The sequence below is a fragment of the Geotrypetes seraphini genome, chromosome 6 (assembly GCF_902459505.1).
Source record: "Geotrypetes seraphini chromosome 6, aGeoSer1.1, whole genome shotgun sequence".
NCBI classification, from domain to species: domain Eukaryota; kingdom Metazoa; phylum Chordata; class Amphibia; order Gymnophiona; family Dermophiidae; genus Geotrypetes; species Geotrypetes seraphini.
In genome coordinates this window covers 55,692,934-55,710,423 of record NC_047089.1, presented here as the reverse complement: position 1 = coordinate 55,710,423, position 17,490 = coordinate 55,692,934, and the positions used below count along the sequence as shown (strand labels likewise).

At 41.1% G+C, this 17,490-nt stretch overlaps 1 protein-coding gene across 4 annotated transcripts in view; it reads left to right on the top strand.

Annotated features, from left to right (window-relative positions):
* Window positions 1-17,490, top strand: part of SUPT20H (SPT20 homolog, SAGA complex component) — a 121,304-nt gene that overhangs the window by 71,483 nt on the left and 32,331 nt on the right. For 3 of the 4 annotated variants that reach the window (XM_033947989.1, XM_033947990.1, XM_033947988.1), the window contains 2 exons: window positions 2,436-2,544; window positions 15,739-16,018. In XM_033947989.1, the coding sequence (XP_033803880.1) occupies window positions 2,436-2,544; window positions 15,739-16,018 (389 nt within the window). Of the gene's footprint in view, window positions 1-2,435; window positions 2,545-5,385; window positions 5,542-15,738; window positions 16,019-17,490 lie in introns of all 4 variants that reach the window. The other variant, XM_033947991.1, reaches the window with a different exon arrangement.

Here is a 17,490-nt window from a genome sequence, read left to right as displayed (position 1 = left end):
CTTCCATCAGAAATAGGAAATGATGTCAGTGTTGGTGGGACAGACCAGAGGGAAGCCTTCAGAGCAGGACCATGGGCTGTGTATGTACTGGGCTATGCTGACAATGCCGGTGACCAACATTTGACCACCTTTATGATAAACTGGGGAGGGGGGGCATTGACATGGGAAGAAGATGCCGAACTCTAGGTGGGGGAGGAGAGTAAACTGCAGATTTGTGAGCAGAACTGGAGGAGTTACTGGTGGAAGCTATGGCCAAGGCAGTGAGCTATGAGAAGAGCTTGGTGCTACTCACTACCAAGTATGTGTTGCTGTTCATGGTGTGGAAGGAAGGGAAAGGTGCTATATAGGGGGGGAGGTTACAGACCCCATTAAAGAAAGATAATAAACCTAAGTAAAGGGAATGAAGGAAGAGAGAGGGAGAGATGTTGGATATGAGGGAGGGAGGGAGGGAAAAGAAGGGGGATGGGATTTGATATACAGTACATGATACCGCCTTTTGTGGTTACAATTAAAGCAGTGTACATATTATAAACAGGTACTTATCTTGTACTTTGCACGATGGACAGTTAAGTGACTTGCCCAGTCACAAGTAGCTGCAGTGGGAAATAAATAAAATGCCTTTAATTGTGTGATTAATTGCGATTGAAAATTTTAATCTAAATGCGGCCCTAAAACATGAAAACTTGCTGAACTCTCAAGTACTGCCATGATTTCCATGTCAAAAAAACCTTCCTCCTTCCCTAGGAGTTGTATTTCTTAAGCTATTTTACCCTACTAGTTTACCCAAAGTTTTAACTTTAAAATAGCATGTAAAATGTTGTTTGAATTTTTATTTGTAGTCACTATGTTATTAGCAAAGTATATTACAACAGAATATTCAGGGAAGAATATTAGCACAAATATTGAGCACAAAAATAAATAACCTTAAGACAGGGGGAGGCAGGTAACCATCACAGCAGATGCAGGGGGTACAAGAGCCAAGAGTCCACAGATGGGAGAGCACTAATTGGAGTCACCATCTCGGAGACCTTACTCGTGTCATTCTGAGGTTTTTCATCATAAGAGGGTTGTGTTTGTGCTAAACTAAACTAAAGCTTAACTTTGTATGCTGAGTCATCATTCTGAGAAGGCTCGACTCAGTTTACAGCAATTAAATAAACAGGGATTGATTTACAAATGATAAATAGAAGATAATAGCAAAATTTCAAAAGAATTAATTTTCAAAATGTTTTGCAAATAGAGTACCGTATTTTCACGCATATAACGTGCGCGTTATACGTGGTTTTTACAAACCGCGCATAACCTTGCGCGTTGTACAAAATTTTTTTTACATAGTTCCCCCCCCCTCACGCCCGATTCATCACCCGGAAGGAGCGCTCGCACTCCCACCCCGAAGGACCGCTCGCACCCCCACCCGAAGGACCGCTCGCACCCCCCCACACGGGACCGCCGGAAGAGGAAGCAGTACAGCAGGGCTCAGAGAAGGGGCGGGACTGCCGGCAGAGGAAACAGCTGGGCTCGCTGGCATCCGGAAACAAGGTAGACAGCTTCTCCAAGGGGGGGGAGGCTGGAAACGAGCAGGTGGGACCAGAGGAGACTCGGGGCAGGGCTGGAAACGAGCAGGCGGGACCAGAGGAGACTCGGGGCGGGCGAAAGGAGAGTCGGGCGGCGACGGGAGAGTCAGGGCGGCATGCGCGGTATACGGGTGTGCGCGGTATATAAAAATTTCTGTACATAAATTTGTGTTTTCTGCGCACTATACCCGTGTGCGCGTTTTACACGGGTGCGCATTATCTACGTGAAAATACGGTAGTTTTTAAAGATTTACGGAAAAATTAAAATGAACTGGAACTCCTTAAAAAAAGGGGAGATTATTCCAGAGTTGAGAGAGTTTAAAGACCAAAGATTGACCGAAGATCTTGACTCCTTTTTAGAAGGAAGGGAGAGTTTAAATTGTTGGATACCTCTTGCAAAGGAGAATCAGTAAACATTCCAAAATAAAGGAATAAGAGGATTAAAGATACCATGTAGAATTTTAAAAGAAATACAAGCGCATTTAAATTGAATTCTAAAATAAACTGGGAGCTAATGAAGACTCTGAAGCAAAGGGGTCACATGGTCAAATTTACATTTTCCAAAGATCAACTTCACTGAATTAATTGTAATCAATGAAGACAAATTTTTGTAGTGCCGAGGTAGATAGCGTTACAGTAATCAAGACGGGATAATATAATTGATTGAACTAAGATAGAAAAATGACAGTGATGAAAAAGATGTCTAACCTTCCTCAGTATTCGCAAACTGAAGAAGCTTTTCATGACCAAGGAATTTATTTGGTCCTTAAATGAAAGAGAGGAATCAAAAAGGACTCCCAATATCTTAGCAGAGAACTCAATTGCTATGTAAGAGGATTCTGAATTTTTCTTTCCTTGCAGCAGGCGGAGAGCTTGCCAGGGTCTGTTCAATCTTCAGTGTTAGGAAAAAGCGTAAAGCACCGCCCTCCTTCCATTAAACTTCCTTCGAGTTCCGGAAGCAGCTCTTCAGGTAAATAACTTCTCTAGTCTCATTGTAGATTCCTTTCTCTAAATTCCTTTAATTTTGAAAACGGAATCTCCCTTCTTGGAGGATGTGAAAAAGGCCCCTAGGAGCCCTGTCACCTTGGGGACAGGAAAAAAAGGTTTTATATATTAACATGTCTGCCAATTCCACAGTTGCATTTATTATGTCCTGCCAATAGGAAGATGGGACCCTTTTATGTTTCCATACACTTGAACTGCAAGTGTATAGTCCCATCACACACTGCCAGTGAATTGTAAGCAAAAAAACAAATGTAGCAGTGTGGTTGGTGGGGAGTTGAGGGGATGTGTGGTTTGGTAGGCTGAGATGCTTTAAGAGGCCCCAGTTCTTTTTGTCCATGAAAGGGAAAGTAGCTTTCCTATGGTGACTGGCATAATGTATAGAAGTGGGACAAAACTGTGGTAATTGCCAGTTAGTTGTACTGTAGATTAAAAGCTAAGTTGTGTATTTTGGGCTGGGGAGAGTTCCTTGCCTGACCAAATAGAGTTGTTTTTTTTGTTAATCATTCTCACTATATGTGATGTATAGGAACAGAGGCACAGTAGTTCTGTTACCTGTGCTGATGCACAGTGCCTCCCACTTGAAAATTTGCTAACAGTGTAACATATATTACTCTATATGGATTTCACAAGTTTGGTTTCAGAATTTGAAAACTGACTTGAAATAAAGTTGTACAATGAAATTCAGTGTACCTTTCATGACATGAAGTGTGGCTAAAGGAAGGAGCCAGGGCAGCTGCAAATCTGAACTTAACTTAAAATACTATGCATCATACAAAACTGCTCCAAATATATACGTGAGGTAGGAAGAGGGGACCTAGGAGTCTCTCCTAGGAGAGAAAAAAATATGAGGGTGAATCAGAAATTAAAGGCAATTGTTAAAATTACGGGGTAACTGAATCAGAGCTAGAAAAGTGCAACATATGTACTTGTACATTGCCTGTTGGATAGTTCATCCATGCACAGTGCAGCGCTCGGCCTTTAGTCATGTGACAGTCACAAGATCAGAAACATGGACGCTACATTTCAAGATTGCACCATTGAAGAGCAATGGGCAAAGGGATTGTGGAAATTCACCATCAGATATTGACTCATTATGGACATAGCACCATGAACCAACAAAAGGTTTATGAGTAGGTAAAAAGGTTTAAAGCAGGAAGAATAAGTGTTGTTCTGGTCATCCATAAATATCATTCCCACAAGAGCACATTGACAAAGCAGATGCCTTGATTAGAGAAGACTGATGGATAATGGTGTCTCAGTTGATTTAGATATCAGCTATGGATTTTCATGTTCCATAATGCATGATGACTTAGGATACAGGAAAGTGCGCACTATGGATTCCCAAACAGCTTACTGATCTGCACAAACAACAGTGTGTGGAGGTTGCAACCCAGTTCCTGAGACGGTATGAAGAAGACCCGAGTATTCTGGAGAGAACTGTCACCAACGACGAGACTTGGTGCGACCCAGAGAGCAAAAGACAAAGCACGACTTTGGGAGCAGCTGAAAAACTTCTTCTCTGCAGGAATGCAGTAACTAGTTGAACGATACAACAAATGTGTCGTCTTGTATGGGGACTATGTGGAAAAGTGATTATGTATTTTGCCTTTACCTTTTGATTTACCCTCGTATATTTCTTATTAAACAGCTTGTATTTTTCTAAGGAAAATTGTTCCCTAATGCTATGAGGCCAACTGGCAACAGGAGGAACAGCATTACAGTATGATTTGCAATTCAAAATCTAGGCCCTTCTGGAACTCTAGGGAGTTGGGGGGGGGGCCTTCTTTCCATGCTGATCTTATGACCAGAGAGATTCCTGTAATGTGGAAGTGCTTTATAGTTTTTCATGTTTTACACTATCCAAAGAAAAATTTGCTTGCCAGTGTATAATTGCTGTACGGACAATACAACCTAAGAGATTATGTCTGAAAAAAAAGCCTCATATATTATTAAAGAAAAGAGCTTACTGTTAAGTATTTGCAGCTGCTCTTGCTATCAGTTTTTGCTTTGAAAAGCATAAATTTTCTCATACTGAAGACAGCGGTGCAACTCTTTCATATTGGTCACCGCATTTAGTTCCCTAGGCGCTAGAGGTAAATCTGGTATATTGGCTTGTTGGCCACTCTCAGTACTGCGGAATCCCAGTTTGTCAAGTGTTCTGTGACATGTATTTTTCCAGGGCTGCCACCTTCAACTTTTGGCAAGATCACGGGCCCTATGTAGTAAGCATTTTTTCTTTCAGTTTATAACCCTTACTATAGTTTAAAAAAGCACAAACCCCTCAATTCATAACATGAGTGTCTAAATCTAAGTGCTATTTGTACACTTAGATTATAGAATACTAGCACTTACGCGCATAGATGTTTCAGATTTGCGCATACACGTTAGTTGGATGCTAAGCCGTGTTCTATAATCTTAGAGCGCAACATGCATAGCACACACATACAAGGGGGTGTTCATATAGGCAGGGCCTGGGTATCTCACAATAATGTGTACGTTACTCAATATGTCATATATGTGCTAAAAGTGCCACGTTTAGGCGCACACATTTATGCCTGCCATAGACATGGTGTTAAATGGGTGCACCTAAATGTTGGTGTGTAAATGCCGACTTATGCAAGTATTTCTATAACAGAATCTGGACATCCATATCCTGTTAGAGTATTAGGCGCCTAACTTTCGGCACTCTTTATAGAATTGCCCCCCCCCCCCAAAAAAAAAAAAAAAAAGTGGATATAGTGGGAAGAGCTTATTTCTTACTCCTGCCCTTGCAAAATCATAATCTGTTGCAATTGTGCTTTTTCAGGTAACATTTTTAGTCCACAGCAAGCGAGCGGCCACCTAAAATCCCCAACTCCTCCTCCTCCTAAGCCTCCCAGTCTATCTTGGAAACAATCAGTGGATCTTAATCAAGTCAGTATGCTTTCTTCAGCTGCCATGTCCCCCGCCAGCTCTTCACAAAGTGAGTCTCGACCTAAATTCTCCATTAAATCTTCATAGGCCTTTCCAATTAGAGCTTCTGAAGAGAATGCCTCTTAGCCTGTGGGACGGTGAAGCAGACACTTACAGCGCCTCCTAAATATGTCAGAGCCAAGCAGCACGTCAGACAGGTCTCTTGTTGATTGTACAGTATGTATTTTCTGTTTAATGTAAATGTGTGTGTGCTGTATTTTCTGTATGCACCCTTTGTGTATACCTAGTAAGATCAATTTGATTCAACCAGTGTAACTTATTTTATTTGGGGGGGGGGGGTTAATATTCTTTTAATTTTTAAGAACTTGATGCCTGATGTGACATTCTAAGATTTCCAAAATGTAGCATCATCTTAAAGTGTAAAAAAGCACGTTATACCAGTTTGAATTTTTGCATAATTCAAGCAGCGGCTGTTAAAAGAAATTGTTTTAGTAGCTGCTGTGGTTGTTATATCTATGTATGTATATATTTGAAATATTAGTCCAAAGATGGTTATACAATAAACTATATGCTGATTTTTTTAAAACACACTTTGTTTACAAGTCATTGCAATACTTAAAAGTGTGACAGTGCATTTAAGTTTAGCAGTTATACAATGAAAGTACTGTACTTAGAAATGTAATTTTCTAAAACAATTGTAATTTTTTTAATTTATTTTTTTTTTACAAATAGTAACATAAGTACTTAAACATGCAAACACTGAAAAACTTTTTTTTTAAAGGCATGCAATATTTTTTGGGAAATGTATGCATACTGAAAGTGACAGTATACTATACCATGAGATGATAACTGAGGTTTTTTGCTACTTATGAGCGTCAGAGCATTTACATTTGCTAGTATGGAGAAGTGTATATTCTTTTTTTTTTCCTCCCTATCAAAGAAAGTCTTAATTCTGAACTCTTTTGATGTTCATATGTATTTACACAACTTCACTGTAGAAAATGTTAGTCTGCCATCAAAAACATACACAGTGTCTGGATTAAAAGGGATCCCTTACATAGTTTCAGAATACTTTGCAATTGTTTAAACATTTAGTATGACTTTTGAAAAATACATTAGTATAATGGGTTTTATTCTTAGTACATAATTTGTGTTTGAAGTGTCCTTCAACATTGACACATTCACAAAGTCTTTAATACTACTGAACTGTAAGATCAGTGAATTCTGGGGTTTCGTTAATTAAGAGCTCAACTGTTTTGCAAGCTCGATGTACTGGAGCTCCATCCTGTCGAAAATAAAGTACTGAGAAATGTCTCAAATTTCAGGCAGAAGTTTCTCCAGTAGCAGGATGGTTTTTTTTTCTGGGCACCATATATATACACAGTATATTAAGAATTGTTAAAAGAAATCCAATGAAGCAGTTGAGTAGAGAATGGAATCTTTTCATTATGCTAACAATGTTTTAAGATATAAGCTTGCAGGGCTTGCAGAAGTCCCTTTTTTCATCAGGCACAAGCACACATTTTGCTGCTCAGACATGACTAGCAGCGTGGCCACAGCTACAGTCTATTGAGGTCTTCTCTGTTCTGCTGGACATGTAAGCTTAATATCCCTACACTTTTGCCACCTCACCTAAAAAAGAAACCACAAAGCTGCTCCAGCTTTCATATATTAAAGAAAAGCATTGCTTTTATTATTCACTTTTATCTATTATATGTGTAAACGGCTAGAATTGCTATACAGTGGAACCTCGATTTGCGAGTAACCCAGTTTGTGAGTGTTTTGCAAGACGAGCAAAACACTCCCGCAAACCTTAACTCGCAAAACGAGCACCCCTCCCCCATAAACGAGCACCCCCCGCCCGCGAATCCCCCTCCCCACGAGAACCGCATCGCACCCCCAGCATGGGGAGCGTTTGCGGGTGGGGGGGTGCGATGCCGGTGTGAGCGGGGGTGGGGGGGTTATGGAGCAGCGCCGGTAGCCTTGGGGGGGGGGGGAGGAGGAGGTGGAACGAATCAAGCAAGTTTCCCTTACTTCCTATGGGGAAACTCGCTTTGATAGACAAGCAATTTGGTTTATGAGCATGCTTCTAGAACAAATTATGCTCGTAAACCAAGGTTCCATGGTATATAGTATCTTACTGAAGCAGTATTATCTGCAGAAAACATTTGCTGTTTCTGGATTTCAAGTCTGAATTGAAAGTATCCCTTTCTTTTAGTTGGTTTATCTCTGCCTTTCACTTGGATATGATGTTGTCTCATTGTGTATCTATATATATTATTGCTGGAAAGGCACCCAGTGCATTGAAAGGTGAAAATTTATGCTCATTACAAACATACAGAAATAATCATCTTCAGAGCCAGAATAACATGGAATCCTTGGCACGTTTCAGATTGTCATCTTATGTATTTATAGATAACAAGACGGTCTTGGTATATGCTTGAATCAGATGCATTTTGGGCATTTTTGAGACCCAGTAGGTTGCAAGCTTATTTTCAAAGGTAGACCCTGCATAAGTTTCCCTTTGAAAATATGATGGCCACAGGAATGGGACTGGCTTCTCCACATATGCATTAGCACCTGCTTTAAAAAGGTGCAAATATACCCACAAAACATATACACTGTTTTTGGAATGAAAGTCCCACACATACTCCTCTGCCCCTTCCCCACTGATTTTTGGTCATGGGGATGGGGCTACAGTTTTCAGTGTTTATAGCCTAAGTATATATCTTATAACCCACATTAGAAATTGGTTCAAGGGACACACTTGTACAGGTTTATTGTTGTTCTTACTTTGCTACAATGTGCCTTTTGATCAGTTTTAGCCCATGGCAGTACACATTTTTAGACAGTAGTCCCAGTGTAAGAACTGGTTTTCATTTTTGAAGGGAGACTCCAAGGGCAAAATATTCTAAAGACAAGCAACATCAAGCCAAGGTCTTATCACACAAACTGTTGCTGTATTTCAGTGCTGCTTTAAAGCTAATTTGAGAACCCTAAAAACAAGGGTGTTGATCTTTGTACTGAAATCATGTTTCTTCTGTTGAAGCTAGGTGCCCTTGGAATGGGATAAGATGATTAAATTGTACTGGCATAGGTTTGTTGATAAATCCCACTGTTCTGTTATATAAATTAGGGAGTTTCACCCCAGGTGTATCAGGGATTTATGTTACATAAACACAGGAGGCTGTACATTGGAAACTGTTGAAGAAGGATGTCAACCACATCTTTCAACTCCTCCACCAGTGCAGTATAGCGCCCTCTATAGTTTTTCCTTTTGCAAGTGAGCTGAGGAGGTGTGTTTTAATCCTATCTGTTCAGTTTTTGTTATTTTTGGATATTTTTATTTGTTTCAGGAGGTTTTGGTTCCAAGAGGACCCCCATATTTGGGGCTACTCTGCCTGGAAGAGGATGCAGACTCCACAAGGGCAGGCTGCAGCTCTCAGGGCAACCTCCGGGCATAACTATTGAGCCAGTCTGCTTTGTGCTTCTTTGAAGCTCGGAGGCTGTTTCCTTGGGAGCAAGCTTGCCTTTTGATTTATTAGAGGTGAGCACAGGCTGTGGGGCCATGTGTGAATCCCATTTGGTTTCAGGGAGCTGGCTGCTTTTTAATCCCCCCCCCCCCTCGTTGCACCGTGAGGATCTGTGGGTGTGGAGTCCTTAGCCGGTGTCTATCTAAGTAGCAGCCTAAAGATCTCTAGTTGTTAATTGATTCCAGCAAGGATTTGAGGCAGAATGTCTTCTCCACTCAGTCAGGCTGAAGTAAAGCTGACACAGGCAGGCATCAGTACAACCCATTATTCCCTATAAGGAAAAGAATTTTGTGGGGGAGAACAAAGTTATTTTTAAGGGTTTCTGGGGCCAGAACTAGGGTTTTCAACCTCTAAAACCCATTTCTCTGAATTTTTGAAACTTCAGGAGAGCCTCCCTGGCTGTTTTTGGTGTGAATTCACTGGCAATGGCCAGCTTGGATTTTAAACAATCTTTTTTTCTAAAGCCCCCAGCTGCTTCAAAACATCTCGCTTTGACTCAAAATTGACTTGGATGAACTCGGGCTGTTCTATCCCTATATCATGTCAGTTTTGTGCTGGATGGTTAGTTGAGAAGTGCCCATGAGCCATAGGGCATGCGAAGGAGGGACAGGAACATCAAATTCACCTACCTCAGTCCTCTAGAGCTGTGGAACTGTAGTGGGTCCGAATTATATGGAGAAAATCCCTTCTGGAGACCACAAACAGCGAAGGCATGAAATGCAAGTGTGCGGATGCTGCGGAGCCCAAGAGAAGCCAGTCTCAGGTCCTGCAGGGGTCTATGGGGCCACCTGTTCACAGATTTACCCCAGAGTTTTTGTATCTTCTGTGTAAAGCTTATTTGAAGGGTTGCACTGTTCTGCCTGGGGACATGCCAGCATTAATAATAATAATCAATTTATATACCGCAAGACCATGAAGTTCTATGCGGTTTACAATAGTTAAAAATTACAATTGAAGAGAAGTTAAAATAGAACTTATTCCAAATCTTTGCTAATTAACTGCCTAAATATTTCATAAACAGATATGTCTTTAAGTGTCTCCTAAATGCCACGTAGGAGTCAGTAAGTATAAGTAGTTGTTCTAAATCTTTACCCCATAATGCTGCTTGATATGAAAAAATATTTTGATGATGTTTTTTAAATTTACATCCTCTTAACATGCGGGAAAAAAAAATTCAGATGTGAGTTTCTCTTGTGTCTATTGGTTGCAAAAGAGAAGAGCTTAATTATATATTTGGGAGATAAACTAAATAACGCCTTGAAGCAGAAGCAACCAAACTTAAACTTCACCCGTGCTTCCATTGGCAGCCAATACAATACTCGATAGGAGGGGGTTACGTGATTATATTTCTTTAACCTAAAAATCAACCTAACTGCCACATTTTGAACCATGTGTAATCGCTGCATATTCCTCTGGGATATTGCCAAATAGGCAATATTACAATAATCAAGCTGGCTAAGTATAAGAGAGTGCACCAAAACTGTAAATGATGAAACATCAAAATATACCCTAATGGACCGAAGCTGTCAAAGAGTAAAGAAACCTTTTCTAACTAAAGAGTCCACCTGGTTCTTCATAGTCAAGCCCTGATCCAATATTATCCCCAAAACCTTAATGGTAGATTGAATAGGATAGCTAAATTTATTTATAATCAAAGATGTCTTGGTATCAAATGGACGTGGCGAAGCTACAAAGAACTTAGAGGAGACATGATAGAAACCTTCAAGATCATGAAGGGCATAGAAAAAGTGGACAGGGACAGATTTTTTAAACTATGGGGAACCACAAGTACAAGGGGACACTCAGAGAAATTGAAAGGGGAGAGGTTTAGAACAAACGCCAGGAAATTATTTTTCATCCAGAGGGTGGTGGATACATGGAACGCGCTACCGGAGGATGTGATAAGCAGAAGCACGCTACAGGGCTTCAAAGAAGGTCTGGACAGGTACCTGGAGGACAAAGGAATAGAGGGGTACAGATAAGAGTAGAGGTAAGGTTATAAGGATAGTATTAGAGGTAATTTATAAAATTAGTCAGAGACCACTGTTCAGGCAGTAGGCCTGATGGGCCGCCGCGGGAGCGGACCGCTGGGCGAGATGGACCTTTGGTCTGCCTCAGCGGAGGCAACTTCTTATGTTCATTTTGCCTGAGTTAAGTTTTAGTTTAAATTCAGTCATCCATTGTTCCATTAGGCCTAATACTTCTGTTGCCTTAGGAATGACTTCAGAAAGAGAATTAGCAAATGGAATAATGATCGTAAAATTATCTGCATAGCTAAACAGTTTTATCCCCAGTTGAGACAGTTGCACACCCAGTGATGACATATAAACATTAAAAAGCAATGGGGACAATGGTGAGCCTTGCGGAACGCCAGATGAATTATTCCAAATGCCTGAAAGGTCATTATTAAAATGTACCTGATAGGTGCGAGACATGAGAAAACCCCAGAGAGAGATCCCTCTTCCAAGGTTTCCCTGCTGCGAAGAAAGCCGGCTTCCCACCTAAGCGACCAAGCGGAACAGGACTGGGAGGATTAGAGGTCAGACTCCATGCTTTTATTTTTCTAGGGCTCAACTGCTTTCCTGAAGGATTCCAGTTCCCTATCGGGGACCGGGAGTCAAGAGGCGATAGTTGCACTTGACCCAGGGAGAAGATCCATCAGTGCGATGGCTTTTCAAGTCGGCTACCATTCCACATGTTATTACAGATGTGCTTAAGGAGTTGAAGTTGGAAACCCAGCAGCCATCCACTTCACAGTGCACGGTCAAGAGCAGTACAAATGTTCACATCACCACCTTTTTTCCCACAGTTTCAAACATCACTTTGCTGGTCACTGAGCAATGGGAGATTCCGGAAGGCTCCCTAAAGGTGACAAAAACTATGTCCAAATTTTATCCTATGGTTTTGGAATTTCAGTAGCTGTTTAATCAGCCAAAGGTGGATTCCACGGTGGCTCATGTAACTAAACATACCTCCTTCCCCAGTGCAGCATGAGGCCTTCTTGCAAGGAGTAGAGCAGCATCGCAGGCTTTATCTCAAGAAGACATTGAATACTTGAGTCTTTGGAATACCATTGGTAGATTACTACACCAAAGTGTGAGTGTTTAGCTATTAGCGAAGTATGTTAAATTTCAGTTATTTTCCACAATGCAATACAGATATTAAAGGTACATTTAATAAAATTTTTTATCAAAAATATCATTGCTGAGTGTGAAAACATAAGTTATAGCTATAATACCAAGAAATTTGCTCAATTAAGAAAACTAATAGCAAATTTTAAGAAGCTTTAGTTACTCAGTGGCTTTCAGCGACCCCAAGATAGGCTTTAAATTTTTTTTAAAAAAAAATTTCTGATCAAGCACAAATAAATTCATGGAAAAAACTTCAATTCACAGTTTTTCCAGTGTTAGGTTTTTCTGGACAACCCTAAAGTACACCCATACCGGAACAATTGGCTGATCAGAATTCCATCAAGGGCGAACAGGCAGTGCGACAAGTTGTGGATTTCCTTCAGGATCTGGGCTAGATAGTCAATTGCAAGAAGAGTAATCTAGAGCCAACCCAATGCTTGGAGTATTTGGGAGTTTCGACATGGTGAAAGACCGAGTCTTTTTCCCAAGCCATACAAACAGAAACTCAGGATTCCCTACTCTCTAGGTCAGGGGTGTCAAATTCAGTCACATTAAGGGGCCAAAATCCAAAACAGGATAAGTTGTGGGCTATACCCCACCCAATCACTGCCCCAGACCCCGCCTAATTGTAGTACCATTTTTTCCATTTATTTTTCATACATATACACACACAATATAATCTTATTAACAACACTTAGGGCCTCTTCTATTAAACTGCGCTATGAGAACACAGATAACCCCTATGCAAATACGGGACCAAAAACTAAAAGTACTAATATATACAAATGAAGCCCTATCATTCAACACTCTGCATATAGTGCAACCCCAGAGAAAAAGAAACAAATGCATTTCTTCCTGAATAGTGCAAAATATAGACAGCGGATGTAAATTCTCAAAATTGACAAAATTCAATCACTAAATTGAAAATAAAATCATTTCTCCCCTACCTTTGTTGTTTCCCTCCCTCCATACTGTGCCTCAAATAGATGCCTCCCTCTGGCGGGTGTCTTACCTTCTGGCCGACTCCCGTCTGGCCATTTTATGCAGCCCATGGTGCAATGTTTTCATTGCCGCCCCTGGTGTTATCTTCTGGCTGGCTCCCTCCTCCTCACTGCCGCAGTGTGCACAAAGCCATGGGCTGTGGCTCCTCACGCGTCCCACGCCTCATCAGAGACATCGGAGAGAAGGCTTCCGGTTGAAGTGTAGGAGCCGCATGCGTCGCCCGTGGCTTTGTGCACACTGCGGCAGTGAGGAGGAGGGAGCCGGCCATAAGATAACACCAGGGTGGTCAATAAAAATACCACATCGCACCGTGGGCCTTGAGTTTGACACCTGTGCTCTAGGTGGTCCCCACAGTGACATTCACGCCAACTGCAGCTTCCCTGGATAGGGGAAGCAAGGAACAACTTGCGCTGGTAAATCACTTCTATAGCTGAAGAGACGACCCAGGAAGCACATTGTTGGATGCGTTGATCCAGCCCTTGCCAGAAGAGGTTTCTATATGTGTTTCCTCCATGGCCCATGGTAGGCCAGGTCATCCTCAGAATCAAGAATCACCCTGAGCTGGTGATCCTGGTAGCCCCAGATTGAACTCACTGGCTTTGGTATGCAGACCTAGTGCGTCTTAACGAGATAGGTGCATCAAGCTACCAGTTCATATGAGGCTTCTCAGTCAGGGACCAATTCCAATGGAGAACCCAGAGAGCTTTGGTCTTAAGGAAGGCTCTTAAGCACACAGCCTTAACTTGCAAGGGTTATTCAGAGGTAGTCATTTTGACTCTTCTTCGAGCAAAAAGCCATCAACATTTGCGGCTTATGCTAAGGCCTGGAAGGTCTTCCACCTGTTGTGCACCAAAGACCAGGTAGAGCCTTTCGAGGCATCTATTCCTATGATCCTGGCATTTCTACAAGCTGGACTAGGCTTCTATTGCTAAATGGATTCACATGGCAATTTTGTTGGCTATAGCAAACAGCTTCCTATTTCTCTCAAAGCTAATTTGTCCAGAGTTGTGGCATCTTCATGGGTAGAGTCCCAGGCAGTTCTACCCAAGGAGATCTGTAGAGCAGCTGTTTGTTCTACTCTTCATACCTTTACAAGGTTTTATAGAGTGGAGATGGCAGCTCGAAAGGATACCTCTTTTGGCTCCGCAGTTTTGTGGACAGGTTCATCATTCCCACACTAGATGCCTGACACTGTTTTGGTACATTACATAACGTACAAACTCCTGTGTTTATGTAACAGAATGAAAGATTAGGTTCTTACCTGGATAATTTTATTTCTGTTAATAGACACAAAAGTCTGTATGGCCTGCCCTGTGAGTTTGCAATTCACCTACTTTCTGCTACGAACAGCTCTATAGTCTAGAACTGGAATTCTTCTCCTGACAGTTGGATAAACATATATGAATTAATTACTAATTATGTAATGAGCTTGAATTTTGAAGCTCCTTAAGTGTTAGTGCTAGATGCACACATCAGGTTAGATCATTGATACATCTTAATTTGCAAATTCATGCTAATTATTATTCTTTTTCATGAGTTACACAGCAGAAATGTATAATATCTCCAGGGAAATTCCCCATGCCTCTCCTTCTCTTTTCTTCTGTTAACAGTGGATATTGATTGTTTTGGTACAAACTGAAGAGGACTGGGTAAAGGAAGAGGAGCTGAAAGATGTGATTGATATTCTTCTGCAACAGTTCGCAAGCATGGTTTGATCACCTAACATACAGACTTCTGTGTCTATTAACAGAATGAAGATTATTAAGGTAAGAACCTAATCTTTAAAAATCCCCACCTGTAACACCTGGTGCTAATGTTAACGATCCTTATTTTTGCCAATACAGAAGATAGATGTGTATTATAAGACTGCATTTCTTAAAAGAAAAAGCAGAAAGTGTAGGTGAGTGTTTTAATTCATCTATTAAATTTGTCCCCATCTTCACAGGATCTGTCTCCATCCCCACGAGTTCTGTCCTTTCTCTGCCCCATCCCTGCAAGCTCTGTCCTTAGCTGCACAAGCCTCAAGCACTTATTTTAAAATATTCAAGGCTTTTGGAGATGAGGACAGAGCTTGCAGGGATGGGGCAGAGAATAGAACTTGTGGGGACAGGGATGGAGATATAAGAACATAAGAACATAAGCAATGCCTCTGCTGGGTCAGACCTGAGGTCCATCATGCCCAGCAGTCCGCTCACGCGGCGGCCCAACAGGTCCAGGACCTGTGCAGTAATCCTCTATTTATACCTGCGGGAACGGGGACAAATTCTCCCCATGTCACTCTTATGCTTAAGGTTATTTTATTGAATTATTTCATTTGGCTTCTAAATGTGGTGTACCCCCAATAGCTGTATACTGTACAGTGACATGGACTTCACATTGTTTCCAGTTGTCCAAGTTTTGTAATATGTAAAGGCTAAGTGAAAACAATCATGTCATTTGTAAAGATAATGTCGCTATAGTGTTAGGAAACGGAAAGAAACTAGAATTGTTATATAAGACTGAGCACTATGTAATTTCTGTTTTTAAGAAGAATTGTGCTTTTATAACAATCTAGCATTCTTTATTTTTTTCAACAAGCAGGATTTGGAACTCCTAAACCATCTATTCCTTCATCGATCCCCCACCCTCCTGATGCTTTGACCTCAACTCCTGTCACCCCTACTCCCCAAGAATCAGGCTTTATCCCTCAGTCCACATTAACCCCATTTGCTCAACAGCAAATGTCTCTGAACCAGGCATTGCCCATAATGGGCATTCCCCTTTCCACCATGGTAACATCCATTACTACGGGAACCTCATCCACCCAGATCATGGCAAACACTACAGGACTGAATTTCATCAATGTAGTGGGTTCAGTGTGGTAAGTTTTTCATTTTAATGGTTGATTATTATACATTTTGTTACATTGGATGCATTGATATAAAATAATTTTAGACAAAAAATATGTGCACTGCTAATTCCAAACTGGTGGGCTGCTGCATGATCTTTGCATATTAGTTGTGCGCAATACTAAGCTATACAGCTGTGAAAAGGAACAGTCTGAATTATTCAGAGAAGAAGAGACATAAAAAAGTAACTCTTGAAAATCCAATATAAAAAGCCCATGTGAAGCCTGAAAGTGTAAAAACAAATAAATAAAGCCCGCTCACCCACCCAGGCTTGTGTCCCAACCTAGTTTCAGACTTTTCACATTTCAAGACTAGGTGTACTTCAAAGGTAATGCTTGTAGACCCCTGAGACAAGAACAGAGATCTAGGTGCTGGGATGCTAGCAAATGCTGGGCAAATATAGTAGTACTATTCAATAGTTGCCAAAGGAGCTCTATTCCTCTGTGTCCTCAAACACAGTGTTTTAGTAAATAAGAGTTCATAGTGACTGGAGGAGACTTTTAAGGAACATATTTCCAGAGATTGTGCATGAAGGTTGGTTTTGGGGTGGTACTTTGTGTGGTCCTTTGCTCTCCTAGCTGTTGCCTGGAAAAGAGGGAGAGAACATAAGATTGAGTAGGTTGTTTGACTTGGAAAGTAGAAAGTATAAAAATAAGAAATGGAAGTATTTAGTAAATAAGCTAATTTAAGAACATAAGAATTGTCATTCTAGTCCATCAAGCCCAGTATCTAGTTTCCAACAGTGGCCAACCCAGATCCCAAGTGCCTAGCTAGATCCCAAGAAGTAAAACAGATTTTATCTTGCTTATCCTAGGAATAAGCAGTGGATTTCCCCAAGCTATCTCATATCTTTTAGGAAATTATCCAAATCTTTTTTAAAACCCTACTAAATTAACTGATTTCACCAAAGTCTCCGGCAATGAATTCCAGAGTTTAATTACACGTTTGAAGAAATATTTTCTCCAGTTTGTTTTAAATCTACCACTTTGTAGCTTTATCCCATGCCCCCTAGTCCTAGTATTTTTGGAAAGAGTAAATAAGCAATTCATATCTACCTTTTCCACTCCACTCAGTATTTTACAGTCGAGTCACATTATTATGACCACCTGCTAATATCCAGAATAACTGCCTATAGCAGCACAAACGGCAGCTAGACACCATGGGAGTAATTCAGTAAGATGCTGGGAGGTTGCTAGAGGTATCTGGATCCATTCAGACAGCAATGCATTCAATAGTTGCTGATGTGTTTGTGGTGATGTTGGATCCAGTCGTCGAACATGTCGATCAAGGTGGTCCCAAATTTGCTCGATTGGGTTAAGGTCTGGAGAATTTGAGGCCAGAGAAGTAGCTGAAAGTTTTGGTTGTTCCCTGTGAACCACTTGCAAATAATTTTGGCGATATGACATATCACATTGTCCTGTTGAAAGATCCCATTGGCCATAGG